We start from the raw sequence: 26,424 nt of genomic DNA, 5'->3' as shown, positions 1-26,424 counted from the left end.
TTAATTTTGAATTTGTATCTCATTTAACTAGTCAGTGTTAAATTGCACTGTGAGCATGCGTGAGCCATTTTACATACACACAAAAAAGCACATATTCAGATTAGGTGGGGATCGATATGGACGGGTGGCAGATTCATGGTGCAGAATTCTTTGGCTGATATGTTTTTGGCTGCAATGATCTTCTTTTACTGGGCATTTGCATTTTCTGTCTAAACATCAGGGGCAATTCTAAGATTTTACGTGTGATCAGCTCATAAAAAAAAAAAAAAACAGATTTCCACTTAGTGAGGGCTTGTCCAATGCTTCAATTCACACTTTGTTGTGTAATTACATAGTGAATATGTGTATCAGCAATTGTGCATCATTTATAACTAAGTCAGCTAACACTGTTTGACAATATTCACACAGTGAAATTGTAACCACACACTTTCTAAGTCATAGTAATATCGACCCAATGTTAACAGTAAGAACATTCAGCAACTGTATTTGGTAACATTAACCTTCAACCTGTGGCTTTAATCTGCACCATGAAATGCAATGTGATCTTCTACTTCTTCTGTGTTTATATGACCTGCGTGGCAGATTAAAAAACAACTTCACAAAATTAATACATTTGCAAAATGTTAGTGAATAATAGGCCTAATGATAAATCATGTAGGTGTGCTTGAGCACCCTTAATAAGGGTCTATAAACACCCCTGTTGTAACAAATTAAAAATAATTGGTTTTGAAAAATAAGATTTGAAGCCCTGCTGTTCTCCCATGACATTTTTCTTTTCACTTTTCCAGATTTTAGTTAGCATCTACTTGGTAACATCCACTGATGTCTGGTAAGAAGGCAATTTGATTGACAGAAGGGGCAGTGTCACACAAGTCCCTCAACAACAACACCGGGCCGCCCGTGGATATGCCCGCCTGTTAACTGGGCTAATATGCCGATGCTGAAATGTCAAAAATTGGCTGATTAATCAGTCGACCTCTAATTCTATGTATAAATCTGAGTGTATTGCAAGGGCTCTGATGTGTTTGTATGTGTGTATTTAGTACAATATAAAGCACACAATGTAGATACAAAGAGATCCCTAAAATGAAATATTACAAAATAAATACAGATGTGAAACTGACACACATTAAAGATTACTATTCAAATTATCGGTCATTTTATAAAACCTCTGGTTGTTTGACTTCAAATGAATGAATACAGCTCCCATGCAGATGATGCATGTGTGTGTTTAACGAATGGGGGCCTTCAGAGCAGCATCCACCTCCTCCTCGGGCAGCAGCGTGTGCCACTGGGCCACAGGCCGCCTGGGATTGGCCAGCATGTCTGACCAGTGGCGCAGCCCAACGCCTGAGGCGCCGTAGCCAATCCAGCACTTGCCGATGGGGTCATTGCTGCCTAGTTTGTCATAGTCGTACACAGTGATCAGAAGCTGGACTTTCTATGAGTTGAAAGAACAGAGGAGGAGAAGATGTATTTAAAGCAAATTTTACTAATGTAAATATCACCTCCAGCTACGTGAGACATAGGAACATTAAACTTAGTAGTGTAATTTGCCTGAAAAAGATTTTTTCACAAAAAGCAGGTTACAATTACATTTTTTAACTTTATCCTTTTTTTTCCAAAAACTGAGCTGTTAACTACAAGGCTCTAGCATTCTCGAGTCTCCCTGGTCCTGGCCTCCCTGCACTCATTTCAAGACCTACAATTTTTTAAAGACACTTCTCTGATTTGTTTTCCTTTATTAATCTACACATTCATGTGCTTTTGTATGTTTTCATTTGCAGCTTTTGAAGCGCTTTGATTCTCTGCATGTGCTATATAAATAAAGAGATGAACTTGAACCTCATCCTGAGCACCATGAACGTCTTCACAGTTTATAGCAGTCAAATTTGAGATATTTTTGGAATATCTTTGGAAATTTTATGTTGATATTATGAAACTGGTAATGTCTACTCAGGGTACTTTCTAAATAAATGCACCAAACCACTCAGTTTAACATCTGGTTTACCAACCTGGATCTGGGAGAAGGGGATCTCAAAGCTGAAGCTCTCGTTGAAGTAAGGGTTCAGAGTGTTTTGTTTGACTGATGTCTTCTTCTTTTTGAGTCGCTTCCCATTGTGCTGCAGCACCACTTTAACGAAAGGATCTGAGATACAGAGACATGATATCAGATGGTGGAGATATTGTAACTGCTGTCTATTCCCAGTCTGGGTATCTAGTACATTCATGCATCTGGATATGCGAGTTCACCTGACAATCCGCCAACATCCATCTTCTTCAGGTTCTTGGCTTCCATGATATTAACTGTTAGCTTACCAGCTGTGGGGACGTAACGAAGGGAAATACAGATATCACCCAGCTTCTCTTGCTGCCAGGGGAAAAAACACATCACACTGATGAGTCGTCATGTTGTCATGTATTTCCCTTCCAGTGTTGGTAAAGTCCAAACATCTAACATGTAAACAAGCATGTACTGTACCTCCTCTTTCTCCCCTCCAACTAGATCCTTCCATTCATGTATGGGCTGTCCGAGGTCTATTGTGTTCATAGGGATCTTGATCTCGCCGATGACATCATGTTTACCAAACCTGTCAAAATCAAACACCTGCAGCACCAGCGTCTGACCACCCAACTCACTATAGGGTATCTAGAGAAGGAGGATATTGGGAAATGTTAAATGTATGTGGAATAGTTTAACAATGCTACTGATAATATGATTGAAGCTGTTACTGTTTAACACAAACTGCAGGATCAGCGTAGGAACCTTGAATGTGAAGGTTTCATTGAAAACAGGACACAGGTTCTTTCGCTGAACTTTAGTCTCAAACTTCTTCTTCTTGTCAGGCAGCATGTAAACTTTGACGTAAGGATCCGAGGTCCCCCCAATGTCCATAGCTGGAAGGTCCTGAGCCTGGAGTATGCCAACTATCAGCTGGAACAGGAGGGGCAGGCAGAGGGGGAGATACAGCAGGTTGAAGTGTGGTGTTAAAGGTATTGTTAGCTCCCAGACGGTGAAAGAGAAGAAGCGTAAAGTAAAGGGCATCATCAGAGCCCTTCAGTTTATTGTTGATTCTTGTTTATTCTTTCAGTTGAGTCTTATGCATGTGTACCTGGTTGTCAGTGAAGTTATAGTCCAAGGTGTACTCCAGCTTGCCAAAGGACTCCTTCTCTTCATCTTCCTTTCCTTCTTCTCCTTCCTGGAAGAATGCAGAATGATTTGTTATTGATCTTTATACGGTTTAATGTTGTTTAATGTTGCTTCCGACTGTCAGATGAATGGGAACCTGTTGATCTTGCTGTAATCTGTCGACCATGTAAATGAAACATTATCTTTTGATGTTTTGGACACATTTTGATTTTTGTTTGAATCAATGAGTTTGACCAGTCTCTCAGACTAAAGTATAATGTAGCTGAGTTTTTTTCCTGTTCTGCAGCGCTAGTGTAGAACTCCAGGAGAATGTTATTTTCCTTTCTGATGCACTGATGCTCTTTTGGACATTGGTGGTTTCATCGCACCAGAATCAGGCATATCTCAGGTTTTGCGGGTTTTTAACACCTGATGTGTTGGTTTCACACAGGTGAAACCATGGCTGTTAGGAAGACATTGTATATATTGAATTTCTATCTTTGTCATTTCAGCTATGTTATTTGCCACATGAATATGCACAAAACCCCTATGCCTATGTGACCATTAGTGTGCTGTTCATTTGGTCCTCATCTATGAACCAGCCCTGAAGAGGAACAATGAAACAATGAAAGTTATTTAGGATTGGCCTGATGACTCTATACTGGAACTTAAGGAGCGTTTTGTCTGTTTTAGGGGGGAAGTGTTTTAGGGTAACAGGGTTGTAAATAACTGCCAACAGTTTGTTTTCTTTGATGGTAAGAAGGCTGAAGATAGATACCTGAACAAACATGTAGGGTCTGTTCAAGATTAGTCCACCCCTTTCTTGTCAAACATATATAAACCTGAGTACTGTAACACAAAGGCAGAGAATGCTTAGAGAAGTCTTCTCTCCATGCACATGACATCAAACCCGAGATGATTCATCACACTTCTGTTTGTTTCTGAAAATTAGCAACTCTCAATTTACAGAAATTTCTACGACACACTACAGTGCCATTATGTTTGCCTAGGCTTCATGTTGCCTGAATATATAAATTCATGAACATGTTCTGCATCTGCATTGAAATCAGGTCATCATACAGTATATACTAGTATACTCATCAGTATTCTTGTCTCAGTGCTCACTGTTAAATTTACCATTGTTCTACTTTATGTGTTAGTCCTTACCTGCATGTTGTCTTTCCTTTCACTCAATTTCCACATTTTTTAAACAGGATGTGAAAACTGGAAAATATGTTTATGACATCAGAAGGACTGACCAAAGAATCTGAAATAAAACACTTCTTCCATAGCTTTTATTCAGATTTTGCATAGTTTCTAGCTGATTTGATTTGATAATAATATGCAATAATATGATACATAACAGAAGTTTTTCTGTTTATCCCTGATTTCCACACCTGCCATTATGAAGCCTATTGAACGTATTGAACCAGTCTCATTAAATTCATTTGAGGGTCGTTAGGATCTAATGGTAGACTCATGTGACCCTTCAGATTCACCAACTGGGTGTAATGTGTGTCCTCCCTGCCAGACATTTGATGTGTTCCTTAATTTCCTGGGAAAGATGAAAAGGCAGCCTGGTGAATTGAAGATAAGCTTCTATGTAGGCCAAGAGAAAGGACAATACACACTTGAAGACAGCCCTCAAAACCTGTGGCTGCCCTAAGTGAACTTTCAACAAGGCAACACCCACATCAGGCAGAAAAACAAGAGACACAGATGAGCCTCAAGAGCCACAGAAGAAAAACCTGGTCATTCCCGATGTAGCAGGGGTTTCAGAGAGGTTTAAAAGGATTTTTGGGACACATCAGATACCAGGTCACTTCAAACCCACCAACACACTGAGACAGAGACTGGTTCACCCTAAAGACCAGACACCAAAACAAAAGAGGAGCAATGTAGTATATATGCTGTCCAGTGTAAAGAAGAATGCTCAGAACTCTACACTGGAGAAACCAAACAACCACTTAACAGGAGGATGGTCTAGCACAGGAGGAGCAGCTCCTCAGGACCACAGTCAGCTGGGCCCCTCCATTTAAAAGAGACAGGACACTCATTTGAAGACAGTGATGTACATATTTTGGACAGAGAAGATAGGTGGTTTGAGAGAGGGGTCAGAGAAGCTATATATGTTCAAATGGGAAAACCCTCCCTTAACAGGTGGAGGGCTCAGACATAACTTATGTTCAATCTACCAGGCTGCCCTTTCATCTGTTCCCAGGAAATTGTTAACTTAATGAGCCTATTCAGAGCAGGTGTGAAGTGAAACCAACATGAAAGATAAATTTGAGGTTCCATACCAGCTTTCTCTTATACTGATTAAGCTACTTGGATGAGAAGTGAAAGTGGCCTAAAAACTAGAAGTCCAGTTGCCATGACTCAACCTCTAGATAACTTCACCTGGACGACTGAGAGTCTTCACTCTGATGCCACTCTCTCATCTGCATAAATATGTAGCTACAGCCAGCAGGTTGTGGCTGGTAGATGTGTGGTAGATAGTTAGGGCAGGGTGGTTAGGGTAGTGTGCCTATGTAGGTGAGTGTGGCAAAGACACAGCTGGAACTGTTCTGTCAAGTTTTTTTGTTTAATATATGGGAATTGTTTTGTTTAATATGTGGGGACTGATGACATTTCTAGCTAGAGCACAAGCTGCACACAGGAAAAAGCTATAGTGGAAGGAGAGTGGACAAAAAGCTGGAGCTGGAAAGCTGCTGGTGTGTGAGGAGAGGGATAAATCAAATAAACACCACACCTTAGTGTCTGTGTCTGTGTATTAAAAGAGTGAGAACCCATAGTGTCTCAAAAATATGTCACAGACTGTTGGCTCAAGCTGCATATTGCACAACTTCAGGTTAATTTCTTTAAACTTCAACTGCTTTTCAACTGAAAAACAACTTCAACAGAATTTAAACAAGCTACAAAAGTGAAACCATATAAGTCCTGCTTCCATCTAAAAATCTGTGTAATAGACATTTTGACATAATTCTCCTACAACCGTATTGGTAGCAGAATTACCATGTCAAAACACAGAAATACCAGGGACAAGCACTTTCTACCTCATTGTTTCTTACCTTCTTCTCCTCTCCATCCTCTGCCTCCTTCTCCTTCCGCCTCCGCCCTTGTCCCGCTTTCCTCTCGCGGACCTTCTTGGGCTTCTTGCCCTTGCTGAAGCACTTCTTGTAGATGCAGAATCCCAAGCATACAACAAGGACAAGGACCACTACCACAATGGCACCCACGGCCCACATGGGCACTGGAAGAACGAGTGAGAATAAGGACAAAGCAGGTGGTGTAAAAGAGAAGAGCGGTGACACTGCATGATACTGAAAGAAAACCATGTAAGATTGGTGTCATGTAAACACCTTGTACCACCTTGTTTTCAAATAATTTGAAGTTTAAAGCTTTTATTGTGGCTGAAAGGAAAGGAAATCTGTTGGTCTGTCAGTTCACTACTTTGACCCAGACAAAAAAAGTTTCAAGAATTGTTAAATGAATGGACATTCAATTTTATACAGACAGTCATGATTAAAAGATGATGACCCTAATCTGTACTTTGAATTTAATGCTAACTAGCAGATGTTGGCATATTAGCATCCTAAACTAAGACAATAAACGTATTGTACCCACTAAACATCAGCATGTTAGGCCTATTTTCATTGTGAAAATGTCAGCATTCATATAAATCATTGTTATTCCTAGTATAGTCAGCATGATTTTAGATCTGGTCCATAGCCTACTTTATGCCCAAACTAAAATATATACAACTGTGTAACTGCAGCATGTGCACAAACCAGCATTTGTCCTTTAAAAGTCAAACTTCACTGCCTGTGCGAGTACCAGCTGCTCTAAACTCCTTGTTGCTGATTGTTCTGTGGAGCCCCTGACCAAAGTGCTTCCTTTCTAGGCCTCACACTGATTCCTGTAAAACCTACGTATGTGTTTGTTCATTGGTAACATACAGCCAATGTTTTCAGCTTTTCCAGCTTTCTTGTTTTACAGCAGCTTTCCCATGTGCTTGTGCAAATTGATCCACAGTGCCCTCTACAGTATCAGAGACCAATGGCAATTTCCTCAGAGACAACTTCTGTGAGCATGTAAAGAATAATTGTGCACACACCCAAAGGAAACTGTGCACAAGTTGCTAGAGTCTCTGCTGGATATCTTCTAGATCATGCTACACATGAAATTTTTTAAATTATTATCTCTGAAAGGTTGACAAAGGTGAACAAGGTCTTCACCTCTGAGGGAAAATGGAGCTGTGAAAGACCAGGCCTATTTAAGCTTAAAATTGGACTTAAACTACACTTTTAAAATCAATTTAAATCTCAGCTGTTAATGTCAAGCTGTTTTTGCCACCAGTAGAAGGATTAACATACATTTCTTTAGAACAGGAAACACACAGTGGTACAAGAAATGAGATGCACTTACACTTGAGTTTATGGTCTTGAAAAGCAGAATAGAGTGGTCACATGAGGAAATGAGAGAGGACAAAAAGAAAAGAAAGAAATGAAACAACACATGATGAGAAAATTAGATAATAGGATGTTAGAGGGTGGTATGATATGAAACAGCAGGGACTGAGATAATCGGATTTATTTCCTCCTTCTTTGTAATGTAAAAATTGTTAGCCCAAGAGTTGTAGGGTTATTTTCTCAGACTTAACAAGATCTGACACAGACCCACAGCAAACATACATACAGCTGTTTTCCTAGCTGAGTAGCACTATTATGACAAGCTAAGTGACCTTTACATTTTCAATCCTCTCCTTTCATTGGGCTACCTAGGAATCAGTTGCACGCTGTTTAAATAATTCAGATTTTGAATACACGTGTTATTTCAGTTCATTTGTAATGTGCATGTGTGTTGGGGTTATAAGGACAAAAGTTCAAATTGTTGCCATTGTGGAATTAGATCTGAAGATAGGATGTTTATGTGAGAGGTCTGTTCCTCCAGCTGACCTCCATAACCTTATGACCCATGATGAACTGAAGTTTTATTGCACCCAAGTATCCTGTGTCTGGTTTTGTTCCCCACTATACAAATAAAGGACTGCTAAGTGAAAAGGGGGAGAAGGGTGAAAGTCGCATGGGGAGAGAGGACAGTCTCTTCTCTCCGTTTGCAACTGAGGCGTTTTCACTTGCAGACAGATACTCGGTACAAAGTTGTCGTGTGTTTCATTGCCTTCAGGGAAAAGAACCATGTCAGTGTAGCGTAAACCTGACAATGTGTATCAACAACATAAGCGCACAGATGAGTTTGCATCTTTTTCTTTCTATTTTGTGTGTATTTTGCATATACAGTATAGTGGACTTCTATGAGTGTCTGTGGGTGTGCATACTTGGCAGGTGTGTAAGCTCGTTGAAGAACTTGTTCTTCATGCTGGTAAACTGGTGGTTGGAGTGGTGAGAGGCTGGAGGAGGAGGTGGGGGCACTTTCTCCTCCTCCTCTTCAGCTGCTCTGCGGAGCCGTGCCCCCGCCATTCTGATCTGTCCTCTGTGAAAATGAGACAACAATCAACAGCTTAGTATGGTCCAATTTGGAGACCACCATGAAACACAACAAAATAATTTTAGGCTTTCTATTGAAGTTAGCTAATGTAATTATTTCTACCTGTAGGATAGAACAAAATCAACTTTTCAGGCACAAACTGGAGTAAACCCAGCCATTTGTTTGTCGTTGATTATTCTCATTATGCTAAAGTCCACACATTTTCTGTCACATTTTCTCCCCGTTTCCCTCTTTTAACAATATGTCCTTCTTTCAAATGTCATCCTGTTTGACCTCTGACCTGACTGTAATCTCTTTAATCCGCTTTCACCCGCTTCACTCCGCCTGCCTCTCACATCCCATTCAGTCTTCACTCTCAAACATTCATAAAGAACAAATTATGCACAACAAAGAAAAGTGCTGAATCACACTGTCAGAGTCAAGTGGTGGAGGACGTACTTACAGTAGATCCTTAAGAAAACAGCTGTAATGTATAATCTGTTAACATTATGTTGATGTTAATGTTACTGCAGTAATGTTTGGTGCTTTATTCTTTAACACTGAAATCATATATTTTATAGAAAACAGTTAAATTGCAGTAATAATGACCTTTAGCATTCTCCATAACTACGACACTTAGGTAAATACTTTAGCCTACCACTAGTGTAAATTAGGATACTCAGTCTTCTTGTCCAAAATCTTTTATGAGAAAATAATCCAGCATCTTCCAGGTTATAAACGTTTTTTTAATTGAGTTTGATAATTTATTCAATAAGAGTTTAAAAAAGAAAAATACAGTAGCTTATTAAAATTACTTGCCCAACACTGTGTTGATGTGCAAATAGCAATATGACAAGCTATCTTATTAGCAAATTGTGCAGCAAACAACCAGCTGATGGCTGCATAGCTTCATGCCTAATATTTGCTAGAGGTCTGAGGTATTAGTACTTACCTGAAGTTAATACTTTTACAATATTTTCTGTTATGTGCAAAACATACAGTATAAAATTACCAGTCAAGGTTCACACTGAATTCAGTGGGAAAGTCTGCCCAGACTTTTTACTCCAATAATAACGTAAATGAAACATACATATCATAAGGTAAGCTCCAATTTGACCTCAGTATAGGCTAAATCAGTCTAGTGCTGGTCTCCTTGCTGAGTGCTTTCAAAAAGTCACTCAATTGCAGCAACAAAAGGACTAGTTCACCAAATTGCAGATTGCAGTTTAGTGTTAATGAAAACAAACACAGTAAAAAAATATCATGACCCCGATACTTCATGTTTGCTCTAAAGACATGACAATCATTTAACTCAGAAAGAAAATAAGCACATTTTTACTCTTTAATTTTAGATATCTGATTTCCAGATTTTCTCTGCCTTTTCTCTTCTTCTTTTACCAGTTGCTCTCTTCCTCTTTCTATGTTCTTCTGTATTTTTGTCCTTGCGCCCTTGTTCCTCCTCTTTTACTTTCTTTTTCCCCTGTTTCCTTTAGGGAGTGTGTCTAACATAGAATGAAATTCAGCTCCATTGCTTTTGCTTGCACATAATAATCCTTCTGATTTTGTGACAGCAAAAGAGCTGGATGCACACACACGGAAACACACTGTACATGTGTGAGGGCAGTTTGTCTTTTACACAGCACACGTTCAATCCACTTTCACTCTTTGAAGAAGCATATTCTGAATTTAGCTCAGTCAGAGATCAGCTGAAAAGGTGTATAAAGTGGGAACAGAAAGCTGAGTTTACCTTCTAACAAATGCAGATAAATGAAGCAACAAAATTAGAGAAAAAAACAGTTTGGTGACTTTCTGATGTACAAAACTTTCTTATGGACTATATTATAAACTTTTGTGCCCTGTTAGGAATCCACTGTCAGTTGTGCATTGACATTTAAACACATAGACACAGACACACAAACCTCACCCACACCAGACAGCCTTGTGTCGCTGTGCAGCAGCATAACAAGATTAATTGCCAAAGGTAATCCAAAAATCCCTCGGCTTAAACAAATTAAGGACAGTGTGGCTCTCAGCGTCTCCACCCCTTTCTCCGCCTATTCCACCCTCATTTCTCCTTCATTCCTCCTCTCTATAGTCTCCCTTTGTCTGTCGTTTATACTCCCTCAGGGCAGCTGGTACACCTGACCCATAGCTCCACATAAACACAGGCGCAGACACATTATGTTTCCATAATGAGATCTGTTTTAGCTGCCATGCTGCATTAACTTGTGTACTGAACCTTAGCCCTCTGATTGCATAAGCAGGGGATTAGAGGGAGAGACCGCCATGTGTGTTCTGTAGATAAACAAATGGATAGGTAAGTAGATACCACTCATAAATGCATGTAGAAATCATGGTAATTAAATCTGCTGGCTCAGTGAACCATACTTTACATTGAGAACGGGTCCCAGTTGACCTATGACTGCAACTTCTTGTTAGTTATCCCATTTGAAGTAGACACACTGAAGTGGTCCTCAGTGATGATCACTATTGATATATGTTGATGTAATTTATAGGTTTGATGCTACATACAATGATGCTATATCATGGAGATGTGTGGCAGATGAAACCAAAATCTATGTTCCACTACTGCCCTGAAGGTTAGGGTTTGGCTCAGATAGAATAGCCTGTACTGATTTTTCTATTCAGTTAAATAGTATTTTGTGTCTAAATGCAATATATATATATATATATATATATATATATATATATACACAATTTATCGTCAAATAAATGTCAAATATCAGACCATGCATACTGATGGTAATATGAGTAGTTTGGATATTTTGTGTCACTCTAATGTCCTGCCAGAACTCTGTATGTTGTACAATTACATTTTTTCTTGGATTTCACCCCAAACCTTCCTGAAATCAGTATAATAACACAGCAGATTTATTCTGGACTGTTGCCACAAACTGTCATCATTCAGTCTGAAACATGGTCAGGTTTATATAGAACGACAAGTCTCTGTCCACAGATTGCAGGTTCAGGATGCGATGCTGCTGATACAAAAGACTTCACACAAATAATTTTGCCCCCTGGTTCATAATGTGGGGAAACTAAAAACTAAAAGACTCAAATTTAGTTGGAGGATTGTGGATATTATCTGGAAGTATTATTTGTTCTGGGATGATATGATATGATATATGACTTACCTACTTAAGTTTTGCATAATATTCTTCAGTGGATCAATGCAGTTGTTTTTAAGACAATAGTCCTATATTACTTATTGTGAATCAGCAGCTTTGTAGAAAACAGACTCAAAATCAAGTCTATTTGTATTTACAACAGTTGTAAAGATGCAAAGTCCAATCAGTGATGGAGACTCCAGCCTCCACAGCAATCCTAATCCAGAGCCGTATTGTAGGTGGTTTCACGTGAACATACACACTATAAATAGATGAGCGTTAGCCTCCTATAATCCAGTTAAAATAACTTTTGTCAGTTTTGGAAAACATTCTTCAGCATGAGTTAGATGAAATGTTTCACTCATTAGAGAACTTTCTCAGGAGACTTTGTTAGAAAGAAGACAGGGGATGTCATAAAAATGAACACAGATAAAATCCAATGAGTGAATATTAACTTTGCTGTTAATGGCAGCTTCTTAATGAATTTAATTAAAATAATAGTAAAGCAGCTGCAATAAGTTAAGTAATGGATTTATAGAAGATTAAGGTTCATGATTCATTCATTTTTAAGTAAAAGCAAAAATCAATAAACATAAAACAAAATCCTTGCTGCTTTCATTTGTTGTGAATAGAAAACATTTGGGTTTTCTGACTAGTGAATTTAAATTTTTTTTAAAACACCAATTGGCCATGTTAACTAATGAAGAGCATGGCTGTAAATCAAAGATATGCTAAAAACAGAGGAAAAACAGAATATAACTCACCCTATGTAGTGTCAGCTCCTCTCAGTTCTTCAGCTTTTATTATTATTTACTTGCATCCAAATGTTCCCTAGATAAATTCACCTACTGACTGAAGACAAGTCATTGTGCACTGCTCCCTCTCTGTCCAACTCTTCCCCTCCCCCCTTCTGTGTTAATCTCCACAGTAGCCATCCCTCCATCCCAACTGCTTACTGTCCACCTACACTGCAAAAAACAAAAATCTGTCTTGAAAACTTACTTTGTCTAACACATTTTCAGTACTTTTCACTCCCTCTCCTCTCCTCTCCTCTCCTCTCCTCTCCCCTCCTCTCCCCTCCTCTCCTCTCCTCTCCCCTCCTCTCCTCTCCTCTCCTCTCCTCTCCTCTCCCCTCCTCTCCTCTCCTCTCCTCTCCCCTCCTCTCCTCTCCTCTCCTCTCCTCTCCTCTCCTCTCCTCTCCCCTCCTCTCCTCTCCTCTCCTCTCCCCTCCTCTCCTCTCCTCTCCTCTCCTCTCCTCTCCTCTCCTCTCCTCTCCTCTCCTCTCCTCTCCCCTCCTCTCCTCTCCTCTCCCCTCCTCTCCCCTCCTCTCCTCTCCTCTCCCCTCCTCTCCTCTCCTCTCCTCTCCTCTCCTCTCCTCTCCCCTCCTCTCCTCTCCTCTCCCCTCCTCTCCTCTCCTCTCCTCTCCTCCCCTCGCCACTCACATGTATATTCCACCATTGAATGTCACTAACCTTGTGCTCTCTCTCTCCCCTAGTTTGTGCTCTCTCCCTCTCTCTCTCTCTCTCTCTGTACCTTCTGCAGGTGTCCCTGGTCCTGGAGCTGTTTATCGCTGATGTGCAGTTACTGGCCCCACCATCCTTCAGTGCCTATTTGCTGTTTATTATTGTTCTTCTTTTCTCTCTGCTCTATCCACTCACCCCAACCGGTCGAGGCAGATGGCCGTCCAAACTGAGCCCGGTTCTGCTGGAGGTTTTTTCTTCTGTTAAAGGGAGTTTTTCCTCTCCACTGTCGCCAAGTGCTGCTCATAAGGGATTTGTTGGGTTTTCTGTTATCGTTTTTGTAAAGTGCCTTGAGATGATTGTATTGTGATTTGGTGCTATACAAATAAACTGAATTGAATTGAATTGAATTGAATTGAATTGAATTGAATTGAATTGAATTGAATTGAATTGAATAAGTTGTTTAAAGGTTTTGTTAGTGTAACTGTCATTAGTTAATTAAATATGAAACAAGATCAATCTTAATTTGACAAAACTTTTTCTAACTACTTAATTACTTTTAATGATCTGCTTTGCAGACTTGGCAAATATTGATTTAATTCATATAGTAACCTGTCTTTATTTTACAGTGCATGAGCTCAGTCACTGCTTCTCCCTGTGTCTTCTAATCTGCTGAAACACTCATTTCAGATTTAAATTCAAATAGATCTAAAACTAAGCAGTCCAGTGGTTACAATTGCTGTTTTTTTATTGCAGAATTAAGCAAAACTAAAGACAATGTGAATCTAAATCTTTTGTGGATTGCACAACAATGACTTCTCTGAACTGCTTACTTTACTTGCAGGTTTTGGCTGTGTGTACATTAACTCTGTGACTCTATCAATGCTTTTAGTTCAGCCGCTACACTCACATTCACAGTCAACCTTATGTGCATGTGTTTGCACTGTGGCAGTAAGGTGGAGCAGCCAGAGGAAGTCCACACAGATAAAGGGAGAACATGCAAACTCCACACAGAAAGGGTTCAGACACTGCACACTTCAAAGCAGGGAATTACACAGAGACCCTTCTGAACTACAAGACTTGAATTACTTTATTTGCCAGATGCATCCACAAATCTGCCAAAAACTGAATGTGTGAGAACGTTTTCTATTTAATGACTTTATTAAATGCTGAGAAAAACTGGGCGAGGTATGTGTAACATTTAGTTTCTTTCTGGCCTAAAATAGGCCAAACGCAGGCTTATTCCAGTGAGTCCACGCTGCAGTGCGCTGTGCAGTCGGAAGGGGGCGGCAGCACGCCATCGCTTCATTAGCCTGCAGAGTTTCAACAGAAGAAGAAGCCTTTGTAGCTGCATGTACATTTAGTAGTTCAGTCCATGGTTCAGTGTTAGTTTTTTTTAGAAGTGGCGCCAGAGCTTTTTCCTTGTAGTTTGTTGTAGGTTTCATCTGACAGCCGTGGTAAGAAAGGATTTTCTCCCTGAACGCCTCCCGGAAAGGAACACAGAGCGCTAGGAAGATTTGCCTCCTCACTGGCTTGTAACTATTATGGCTGGTAGCAGCACCAAGACAGTGTACGATATCTTTCAAAGCATGGACTACGACCCAGCAGCGAGCTCTAGCACTGCCACCGCACAGGTAACAGTACCAGCCGAGTGTACAAGCGAGGAGAGATGCTGACAAATGGCACCATGTTTTTCCTGCTCGCTACACGACCAGCGGCTTCCTGTTAGACTGTCCCCCGTGTGCACCTCATTAACTTATTTGACTGTAACTCACAAGGCGAGCGTGTGACCTGGACTGTACTGAAGGTGGTGGTGAAATGCGAAGGGTGGGGGGGGGCAAATGCTGAGACACAGACTTCTATTTAAGGGAAACTCAAAGCAATGATTTTGGTAAAAGTCTAATTGTTATTTGCCCCCAGAGTCAAACCAGAACATTTAGACTTGAACTCCTAAATGAAGGGATATATTTTGGACAAATGGTGTCTGTCCCTCCAGTACATTTCGCTTTGATCCTACATATACACAAACATACACATGTTTTTTTGGTGTCAGTTTTAAGGGAGATATTTATTGGGTGCAGGTGCAGTTCTAGCCTGAGGAAATAGATGACAGACCTTTGCATTGAACTGATGATGCCACTGGGACGTAAAATACAATTATGCTCCATAAATAAACAAATTTCATTGTCAAGCTTCATTTGACAAGTGGCATTATAAAACACAAAATACGAGGCTAAATCCATTTAAAAAATCAGTTGCTCTACTTTCCTCCCCCTGTACTTTGCTCTTCTGTCTGTAAATAGTTGACGTGTACTGCCTGGTCTATGCACTTTTAATTAGAAACTAGCTAATAATATGTGAATGTAGGTTTCAGTATGGCTTACGTACATTGTAATATCTTTTAGAAGCTCATCTTTGATATGTATCATCATTTCTTTCAGCTCTGTTTACATTTCCAAATATGTCCCCATGACTCTCAACAGTTTCTCTTTCCTGAGCATCTCAGAATGTGGTCTGAACAGGTCCTAATGTTTTCACCTGATTTGGTTGTACCGATATTAAGAGCTGTTTTATTACCTGTAAATGATGGTTTTGTAAATCAAAAAAGCTGGACTTGGTTTTGGGTGCAATTTTGTACACTTTCTCCTCAACCTTGACTACAATCTCTTTATTTTCTTCTCCATTAGGCGTGGCTGGATCATCATTCCCATTCTCTCGGCTTGTTCATTGATGGCAAGTTTGTCCAACCTGCAGACAGACAGGTTCACTCCCTGGTTGATTCTAAAGGTAGGAACAGCCTGAGTGTCTGGACAGCTTAAGTAGAGCTCCTATATAGTTATATAGTCTTGTTATAATAAACAGTATGAAAGTGCAATACATGGGCAATAAGTGCAATAGATATCATTCACTGGTATATCTGCATAGAAATTATTTTAGTCTTGTCAGTGATATTCACATTGCACATGTACAGTTTTTTTATTTTGGACTTCTAAGTTATGTGCAATGTAATCCTATTCAGATTTTATTCATACTTTATTTCATCTATTATTTTTATTCTATTTAGTACTTTCTATTTCTATTACATATTCTACCTCTCTGGTACTTATTTTACCTCTCCTCTACCTTGCGAATAAAGAAAACATAATTTCACTCATATGCGTACTTGTGACATAAAAATGAATGACAAAGTTGAATCTGAATCTGAATCCTCGTCAGCTTAATCCAATCTCCAAGAATTGTTTGGCTAAAAGATGGGAATGAAACTAACCAGGTGCATGTTATTTCACATTTCTACTCTCCAGGTGGTAATATATGTAACACAGTGTGTGCTGTGGAGGAGGATATTTCCCAGTGTGCCTCATCTGCTATTAATGGCTTTAAGACCTGGAGTGGCTTGACCTGCTACCAGAGGGCCAAAGTGCTGCTCAGGTACTACAAACACCTCAGAACCCTCAGCACTTTCTCTCCATTGCTTTTGGCCAGTTTACTACCAGTCATGAATGGTTTGCTGCTCCACTCTTACGATGTCTGTGTCTGCTTGTGTTTTGCTTGTCCTTCAATAACAGGGTGGTGAATGTGCTCGGGCAGCATGGTAAGTGCGTGTCTGAGCTGTGTAATCTGTGTGAGAACTCCTGCTCACCCTCTACCCTGGTCAGACTGCTGCAGTATTACAGCAGCTGGGCTCAGCTCAGAGACACCCTCATCACTAACTGGACACCACTGGGTGAGGGAATGGGGATGAGTTCCCAAAGACAAATGCTTCATTTTTGTGGAAGTGTGTTTAAGGGTTTGTTTGTGTGTTTTTGATTTCTCCAGGTGTGGTTGAAGTGGTTGTCTCTGATGACTGCTCTCTGTATTCCCTTGTCCTCAAAGTCCTACCAGCACTGGCCATGGGTAAGAGAGACACACAGTGCACAAATACACACCAACAGGGTTGTTGTGAATTAGGATAAATAAAATAAAATATTTTAATTATCAACTAATCTGCAAAGTATTTAGCTTACAAATGGTTGCGCTTCGGTTGATGGTAATTGAATAATTGTTGTCAAAGTTAAAGAAAGTGTATATTTTTGTTCTTAGATTTTTATTTAAAACTGCTTTAAGAGCTGTGGTCAGTCATAATTAAGTTCTGCTGATTTCTAGGCAACTCTGTGATCGTTGTTCCTGGTCAAAGTACTGCCCCTCCAGCTCTCCTGCTGGCACAGCTTTTTGTGGGAGCAGGACTTCCTGCTGGCGTTCTAAATGTTTTAACAGGAAGGGACATTTCGCTGGGTGCCAAAGTTGCCCAGAACCAGAGCATCAGATACGTCACCTACAGTGGTAACAAGCAGGTGTGTGTATAAGAAAAAGATGTTACAATTCATACAGGAGAATTAGGGACCAACATACATGTGTTATAAACCCTAGAAAGTTACCAGGAATTTGTCCTTTTTAAAATAATATGACAATGTTTCCTTTCTCTTAAAGGATGGGGTGACTTTATGTAAGGCCACAGCAGGGATGGGCGTGTCTGTCACTGTCTCCCCCTGCATCGGAGCTACGTGTCCATTCATCATCTTTGAGTCAGCTGACATTGACAGCGCTGTGGATGAAGTGATAGAGGCTGCTTTCAAAAAAAGGAAAGAGGTGATTCCCCCACAAAATATCCCTTATACAAGGATAGAGTGTTTCATATATGACATGAGAACAAATATTTAACACTTACTTCTGTCTCCCCTCAGATCAATTGGGTGTTGTGTGTGCAGGAGAGTGTGGTGGACAGTGTTGTGGTCCGTCTCCAGCTGCGTATGGCAGGGATGAAGTGTGTGGAGTTGCACAGTAATGCAGACAGGGTCCTGGTGGATGCTACAGTACAGGAGGCTCAGCAGCAGGGAGCCACGGTTAGTCCAAACACTAAAGAAAAGCTGCGCTAAGGCACAGCAATGTTGAGTTTTAATTTTTTATTGTAAAGCTAATGAAAAACATTTGAGCTTAAAATTTGAAACAGATGGTACTATAAGCAGTAACTAAAACTAAACAGTGAATTTTAACCAGTTAGAGCTGCAACTAGGGCTGTAGCAACTAATTCATAAAAATCAATTATTAAAATAGCTGACAACAAACGTAATTATCACATAGGTAAGTCTAATGATGTAGTCGCGACAGCACAGTGACAGGTGAACAGTTACAGAGTTGAAAATGGCAGAGGTGGGGAAGAGCGAACTTCAGATTTTCCATGATTAAAGAGTTTTTACACTGTTATGTGGGTAGTGGTGGTGCCATCTTGTTCTAGTTTTTTTTGTGGCCAGATAGTCATCCAGTAAAATGTTTACTGTTTTCAGGCCAATTAACACAGTAACTTCCAGCTTCTCACTGGAATCAGTAGACAGACTTCTGTTTTATCTGATGCCAGTCCACACTGACTCTTAAGACACGGCATGAGACCTATGTCACCATTAACCTCCATGTTTTTTTAGGTTTCATGTCTATGTTTCCCATGGTGCATTTAGTAAATTTATCTCAGTCCTGCTGACTGTGACAACAGCGCACACACACCCACACCACTATTCTGATGCCTCTGAACGCAGATCAGCATTGGTGTGGATTAAATGTTAATGTTTTCACATATAAGCTCTGGACACATGCAGTGTACAGCATGAGATTGTTTGAGTAAAACACTTCTCAAATGGGAGGACATCCAGTTGAGTTCAGCGAGGAGCAGTGTTATCTTTGTAGTGTAAATGGGAAACACACCAGACTTTGAGTAATGTCTGGTCCTTGTTTCTCAGAGAATTGCGTTTTTACGTGCGGCTCGCCAGGATCTTTTCTAGCAATTTACAAGTGCATGTCTGAAACCATGTCGCTTTATAAGGGTTAATATGCCACAAACTTTTGCTTTCAGTGTAAAATTCTAGTAAGACTTTTTTTAATGTAACAAAATTTAAGAACTGTTTAAATGTCAACAATCATAAAAACTGGGTTAGTTTTTTAGTGTAGCAGAATAGTTAAGGTTCATATTTTTATAATAAAAGGTTGAAAACAAACATCTTAATATTCTTTTGTAAAAAGCTTATTAATCAAAAACATAGTTTACTGATTGATTAATCAATTTTTAAAATAGTTGTTTATTTCTGCCGTAACCACAAACAATGATTTTTGTCTTAACCTGTTTACTTTTTCAAATAATCATTATGCTAATTAGACATTTTGTGCGCCTATCTGTATTAGCATAATTTTATCTGCAAGTGCATGACTTGACTTGTGTCATCCTTGACACTTTGTAGATGTCACTTTTCTCAATTTGTCAAATAAATTAAACTAAAAAGAATTTCCTTACTAGCTAAAAGTAACATTAGCTAACTAGTTAAATGTAGCATTCACTAGGCAGCTGATATTGTCTTGTTACCTTATATCTGGCCACAAAAAAGCTATAAGGGCACTGGGAGTTTATCTTGTGATGCTACAGCAGTGTGCAGTCTGGGATATAGGCAGAAGACAGCAGTGGTGTAGTTTTATGCTGAAAGCTAGCTGCACCTGGTTAGCTAAATGACCTGACAGAGGACACAAGGTAGGTTTCAGTAGTTTTTCACACACTTGGCACTTTGACAGGAGACACATACAGAACCTGAAAACAGACTGAAATGTGTGAAAGAAAAGAGACGTGTTCAAAGGGTAGAAGCATGATGTCTGTGAAACTTCAAGCAGTGTCTTCTCTATTACGAGTTAGCTTTGCCAACAAAAACACTTTAGCTGCTGCTTCATGAGTTTGCACTTTGCTGCATTATATTACATCACATCTAAATATTTTGAATTTTATTACATTTAAGATGGCATTCATTGTGCACTAGCCAGATTAGTCTTTATTTAACATGTTCACTTTACAGTGTTACAAAGCAAACAGAAAACATGCAGCTCTTTATATACTTAATGAATAAATAACCAGATTTTTCTCTCTGTCTGTCCTCAGTTGATTCAGTCCTGCCCTGCCCCTCCTTCAGATGCCCAATACCCTCCCACAGTGCTCTGTCGCTCTGCCCCCTCCTCTCCATGTGTGGTCAGCCCCTCTCCCGGGCCACTGCTGCCTCTTATGACTTTTAGAAGCAACACAGAAGGAGTGACCCTGGGTAAGGGTGCTGCTGTGGATGCAGATGTTTAAGGGGTGGTGGCTGAAGCAGTGAAGAAGTTATCTAATGATTTTTACACAGTAATGGCCTCTTTTCTACCTAGGAAACCACAGTCCTCATGGTCAGGCAGCCTCCATCTGGACTGAAGACCTGACTCTGGCTCTAGAGACAGCTAAGAGGTGCACACATCCACATACATTTGTTTTTCATCTTTTTCTTTTGTTTTTCACTCCCATCTTCCATGTACCATTCTTGTTTTGTTGCATCTATCTTCAAAATAACTTTCATTTTCACTTGTAAACTTTATATTAGTCATTCTAATCTCTTGCTTGTGTGTTTATTAAGAGTTGTACTGATATTTTCTTCTTCCCCTCTCCTCAGTCTGTCTGTTGGGTCAGTGTGGGTAAATTCCCACTCTGTGTCTGACCCTTGTCTGCCTATTTCTGGTCACAAAGACAGCGGCACCTGCACAGACGGAGGCCAAGAGGTGGGTTTCATTAGATTCATACACAATTAAAAGTTTGACAGACAAATGATAAGAAACAAATTATGAGGAAAAAGTAAGGATTTTAAAGATAAATGAAGCTATTGAGTAGTAAGAGTATAATAAGGTATATGTCAAGTATTTTGTTAAAAGCTGATTTTAGCTGATTTACTTACTACTTTGAAATTATGTGTGTTCTTTTTACACTCTTTTATTTAACAACAAAACTAACAATATGATTTAAATTTAGCTGTCTGAAAACAGGTTACTATGCTTTGTTAGTTCTGGAGCTCCAGAGACACCAGCTGCTGCAGGGATAAACTAGAACTACCACTAGCAGTCTCCTACTGTATGTTGCTCTCATCTCTGCTTTCTTCCAGGGCCTGTACCAGTTTTTACACCCATCCTCTACTTCCTCAAGTCTTCCTCGCTCCGCCCCTCTCTCTATGGACTACATAAAATTTGGAACAGCAGCATCCCCGGCTATTATTCCTGATGATTCAGACCCTGCCAGGTGGGTTCCTAATCCTCTTTCCTTTAGGTCGTGTACATAAGGCATCATAGCTGCACATATCAGTTTATTATAAATACATGGTAACTGTCAGTGTAATGAGGTAAGGAGATGGTATTCTCTGCTTTTGCCTCGCATCTGATTTATTGAGCGCATATGTCTGGTTGCATCACACTTTCCTTCTCTTCTCTCAGCGCACCTAAGCCCTATCTGCAGTTTGTCAACGGCAAGACTTGTAAATCTGAGTCTGGGTGCAGTCTCACTGTGCAGCCACCTGGGGGCAGCGGTGTGTTAGCCTATTGTCCAGATGGAGGCCGGAAAGATGTCCGTAATGCCGTGGAGGCAGCTATCAAAGTCCAACCTGGGTGAGATGTTTGTAAACTGGAGTATGAAATTCCAGTAAAAAAAAAAAAAAAAAAAAATTGGGGGTTCACAACAGCTGATCCAAATGATTGCAATCAACTGAATTGAATATGTTCATTTTGAGCTGAGTGTGCTTATTGATGGGGGAAAAAAAATCAACAGCCACAGGTAGGTTTTAATCCAGTGGAGTTATTCATGTGTAGTCTGACCACTGTTAAAGTACATTTAACAAACACACCACCAGAGAAGGAACGAAACTGAGAATGGGGAAGGAATTGATAAGTTAACACTTAAATTCTATTCAGGGTGGTCCACTCTGTCATTTACAAGGCTTGGGTTTCCTTAATGGCTATAGGTGAACTACAAAATACAGACAACTGTTTGTTTAATCTGTACTTAATCTAGTTTTAAAACGTTATCTCATGATATGATATTATAACTATGATATTGCAAATCCCTTCAAATTAATGATCTTGGATCAACTGGAGCAACAAGGGAATGAAAGAGTATCTCAGAGCTCCTGGTGACCAGATAGGAGAGAAAGGTTTGTTGAAGAAAACCAACAAGTAGTTCATGTTTAACATACTGAGCTGCCACAGGAGTCCAGAGTAAAAGTGATATCTGTTTCTTGAGCAGTATTTCTCCTCATATCAAGGTTAACAAACTCAATAGATAGTCATTAAATGTGAATTCTGGAACAGACTCCGACATGAATACAGCACATACAAACATTGCATTAAGTTTTTAATTACATTTTTTTTTTTTTTTATCACATCTGACCTAGAGTGCTTATTCCCCCCTTCCATCACACCTTCTCATTCCAATCAGTGTTATTAGCTGCTTGACTAAGGCTGGCTACATGCTAGACTTTTAAATCTTCACCAATTTCAAAAAAGTGCAAGACAACACATATGGACATTTTCAGTCAGTTCCACAGGAGAGGAGCTTGATAGCTAAAGGCTCTGCCTCCCATTCTACTTTTGGAAACTCTGGGAACCACAAGTAGACCTGCACTCTGAGAGTGAAGTGGTCTATTGGGATCATATGGTATTTTAAATTCTATTCTGGATTTTACAGGGAGCCAATGAAGAGAAGCTAATATAGGAGAAATATGATCTCTCTTGCTAGTTCCTGTCAGGACTCTGGCTGCAACATTCTGGATTAAGTGGAGGCTTTTTATGGAGATACTGGGACATCCAGATAGTAATGAGTTACAGTAATCTAGCCTTGAGGTAACAAATGCATGGACTAGTTTTAGTTTTTCTGCATCATTTTGAGACAGGATGTTCCTGATTTGTGTTGTGCAACTGTGCAGTTTAGTCCAGGTTAAAAAAAGCACTCCCTCCTTTGTTAAAATATAACTACTTTCAATGCTAAACAGCACAATAAACCTGTTGCCAAATGTTTTACATGTGAAATTTGGCCCCCATAAGATATTTATTCACGCTATCAGAATTTAATGAGGCCATGTGGAAAGGTATTTCACAAGTCAGAGGAGTATGAGCGTTTATCGCCAGTCAAAGTCCAACTTGACTTTGGGAGCTGATTAAAAAGAGAGAGATTTCTCATACACATTATGTCAACAGAGTATGGTAGAGCTCCTGCTGTTTACACATACAAACAATTACAAGTACAGTACATGTTGTCCAGTTTGCCTGCAGGACATTCATACTTGGTGTTTTTTATTATCATTTCTAGTTTATAGGTTTTAACCAAAACAATTAAAGCATCCTGGCAAATAAATACATGTGTCGATCATAACTTTTTTTTATTACTTAACATCTTATCCCTCTTTAGCTGGATGAAAAGGAGCCCCTCTGTGCGTGCTCAGTCCCTCTACTCTCTGGCCAAAGGCCTAGAAGCAAAGAAACAGGACATAGCTTCATCAATCCACATCCAGACTGGTCTCTCAATGGTTGAAGCTGAGAAAGAGGTGGACCTCAGCACTGCTAGGCTCAGTGATTGGGCGGCTTACTGTGACAAAGTCCAAGGAGGAACTCCAGTAAGGTTTTACGTATTATACAATTTTTTTATTAAAATCTTCTATAAAAGAGAGCAAAGATGATGATTGTTAGGAAGACTGGTGACATTTCCTGCATTTACACACTGTCACACCCCTCTTCCACAGCCTATGCCACATTCTGGCTCTGCTTTCTCCCTCCCTGAAGCCCTGGGGGTTGTGGGGATTGTTCTTCCAGACAAGAATCCTCTCCTCTCCATGGTAACACTTCTGGGAGCAGCCATCACCACTGGCAATGCTGTTGTCATGGTACCCAGTCAGAAGTATCCCCTGCCAGCTTTAGCTTTCATCCAGGTAAGTGTGAAGATGTTCACTGCTCCAACAATCAAGCTGGTTTAAGGAGGAAGAAACCTACTTTTCAAAACAAAAATTAGAGAATGCTTTATCATAAAAGCATATAAGGATAAAAGGATAGTAAGAAACTTGAGATTAGCAAGATAGAGAACAGGAGTAATGTCAGCAAAAGTGCAAAACATTTGGTGCAAGCAAGGAAGTATGAGTCTTTGTTTTTTTGTCAATAGAATTATTTGGTAGTTTTGTCTTGAGGACAGTTCACCAGGTTTTGTTTGCATGGAGGTGGAAATTACAATAAAGCAATATTTTTAAGAGGCTAAATGTTATCATATACATAGAAAGTCAAAAGGGGCTAAGAACAGACCCATGAGGCTCTCTGCATGTCAGGACGGCAACATCGTCACTTAAAACACTTGTGTGCGCCTGATTAAGCATCTATAAACACTCATGTTCCTGAGTGTTATTAATCTTCTTCCACCTCTTCCCCCTCCTTAGGTGCTCCAGTCTTCAGACCTGCCAGCAGGTTTGGTAAATGTCATTTCAGGAAATAGAGACCAGCTGACTGTGGCTCTTGCTAATCACAATGTAATTAAAGCCATCTGGTACTGGGGCAGCGCTGAGGTGAGGACATAACACCAAGACATACACTAGTTATCAGATTTTGTCATAGCTCCCCCAAGATGAACATCATGAAAGCAGGATTAATTGAAGTCTTTGCTCTAAAATCAAAAATATCTATTAGACATTTAAAACCCTTGCCACGAATATCACTCTCAGTCCTGCTCTCTGATTCTGCTGCAGGGTTGTCAGTACCTCCAGTACACCTGTACAGTCCCTCTGAAAATGCTGTGCCTGTTCTGCCAAAAGGATGAGGAAAAGGACTGGACTCTGTCTCATCCCACACACCTGGAGGAAATGTGGAGAAATGCAGTTCAGTGGAAGAGTGTGTGGATTCCTAGTGCATAGCAAGATGAGAGAGAGGGAATAAAAGATGATGGTGACAAGACAGAGGATGGAAGCGTTAGATATCCACTTTGACAATGAAAATCATAAGAGGTCAGTAAAAATAACACTGACAAATGTCCCAATAATTATGTGTTGAGCACTGCCCTCTTTAGCAATGATTGCTACATCTATCAGTCTTTGTGTTCTCGCGCAGAACCCATACACTTCACATTAATAACAATGGTGATTCATATTATTTTTAAAACAGATCCACATAAATGTAGGCAAAAGCAGCTTCCTATTTCTAGCTAACAACAGAGAGTTTTGTTGGCTGTGACAATTGTAGCTAGTTAAACTGGCAGTAGCCTCAGGATTTGGTTAGAAATGGCTGCTTTGCTAAAGTGATTAGTGTTAGAGTGGACCTTGTTAAAGTGCCTTGAATATGTATTTCATTCGACATCCATGATGCTATGCTAAAGGATGTGCCTCAACTCATCATGCAGGACTGGCTTCCACATAGACAAACAGTGCTATACAAATGTTGTCAATTTTACAATATGCGGTACAGTATTACATTTCTCAGGTACCTCCAGTAGCTTTCGGAGTGTTTCTTTGGCCCATGGTCAAAGTGAAACAGTCAAACAGGAGAAAATGATGTCATTGGTTTTAATATTTTAGAAGATTATATCTGAATGATGACCTGTCCAGGGTGTACCCCTACCTTTCACCCAAAGAGAGCTGGGATAGGCTCCAAGCAGATCCCTGTGACCGTGGTTTGAAATAAGCGGGTATAGATAATGGATGGATGGGTATTTGAATGAACACGATGACAAATCAAAAGATTTATTTCTCAGGTGATGGCAGGTGCAGGGCAACAGATTTTTTTTTTTTTACAACGATCAGACTGGATTGAGCTTACAAAAACCAATAAAAACACTTAAAACAGACACACAAAAAACTTAAAATTACTTATTTTGCCAGTCACATACACATTGCTTATGTAAATTATTCCTTTGTTGTCATTAGCATGTTTAAATTGTCACTGATACCAAAAGAGTAAAGATCTCCAAAATGTGTATTGTAGAATGTATTGTATTATACATGTATTATTCCTTTATTTTGATAAAGACGTGCTGTGAGTATTCCTGTCAAACTAACAAGGTGACTTAAAAGCAAAACGACAGCTGCATGACAATTTCGACTCAGTTACACACAAAAAACATTTGCATAAAGTCTGTTATTTACAATAAAAGAACATTTCAGAAAATGGAATAATTTAACTGTTTTTGTGTTTGATATGATCTGAAAACAAAATTATACAGTGGCAACTGTATCAGCTTTTTTTTGTTGTTTGGTGTTTTTTTTTGTTTGTTGTTTTTTTTTTTTTTTGGTGTTTTAAAAAAAAAAAAAAAAAAAAAGAAACGGGTTTAGACTATGGAGTTTAAACTATCAAACCCTAAGTCAGAACAATGTTACAGCCCAATCCTCAGTTTGACCTT

At 39.6% G+C, this 26,424-nt stretch overlaps 2 protein-coding genes across 4 annotated transcripts; one reads left to right on the top strand and one right to left on the bottom strand.

Moving 5' to 3' along the window:
* Nucleotides 1-272: 272 nt before the first annotated feature.
* syt5a (synaptotagmin Va) lies at nt 273-12,632 on the bottom strand. 2 transcript variants are annotated; one of them, XM_026324222.1, is made up of 10 exons: nt 12,510-12,632; nt 8,469-8,623; nt 7,559-7,573; nt 6,202-6,383; nt 3,114-3,200; nt 2,768-2,935; nt 2,483-2,650; nt 2,254-2,371; nt 2,016-2,149; nt 273-1,441 (listed from the first exon to the last, which is right to left on the bottom strand). In XM_026324222.1, the coding sequence occupies exons 2-10, from the start codon at nt 8,608-8,610 to the stop codon at nt 1,232-1,234; spliced, it is 1,224 nt and encodes a 407-aa protein (XP_026180007.1). In that variant the 5' UTR covers nt 8,611-8,623; nt 12,510-12,632; the 3' UTR covers nt 273-1,231. The 2 variants fall into 2 exon arrangements, with proteins under 2 accessions (XP_026180007.1, XP_026180009.1); XM_026324224.1 differs by lacking the exon at nt 7,559-7,573.
* Nucleotides 12,633-14,510: 1,878 nt separating this feature from the next.
* aldh16a1 (aldehyde dehydrogenase 16 family, member A1) lies at nt 14,511-26,214 on the top strand. 2 transcript variants are annotated; one of them, XM_026324179.2, is made up of 17 exons: nt 14,512-14,839; nt 15,893-15,992; nt 16,508-16,634; nt 16,772-16,929; nt 17,022-17,099; nt 17,349-17,536; nt 17,673-17,831; nt 17,927-18,085; nt 20,152-20,308; nt 20,412-20,487; nt 20,690-20,795; nt 21,173-21,306; nt 21,498-21,668; nt 23,464-23,668; nt 23,795-23,980; nt 24,476-24,601; nt 24,782-26,213. In XM_026324179.2, the coding sequence occupies exons 1-17, from the start codon at nt 14,750-14,752 to the stop codon at nt 24,944-24,946; spliced, it is 2,385 nt and encodes a 794-aa protein (XP_026179964.1). In that variant the 5' UTR covers nt 14,512-14,749; the 3' UTR covers nt 24,947-26,213. The 2 variants fall into 2 exon arrangements, with proteins under 2 accessions (XP_026179966.1, XP_026179964.1); XM_026324181.2 differs by lacking the exons at nt 16,508-16,634; nt 16,772-16,929 and having other exon boundaries at nt 14,511-14,839; nt 24,782-26,214.
* Nucleotides 26,215-26,424: the final 210 nt, after the last annotated feature.

The sequence above is a fragment of the Mastacembelus armatus genome, chromosome 8 (assembly GCF_900324485.2).
Source record: "Mastacembelus armatus chromosome 8, fMasArm1.2, whole genome shotgun sequence".
Classification (NCBI taxonomy): domain Eukaryota; kingdom Metazoa; phylum Chordata; class Actinopteri; order Synbranchiformes; family Mastacembelidae; genus Mastacembelus; species Mastacembelus armatus.
The sequence above is the reverse complement of the archived record's forward strand: the minus strand, read 5'-3'. Positions and strand labels throughout refer to the sequence as shown.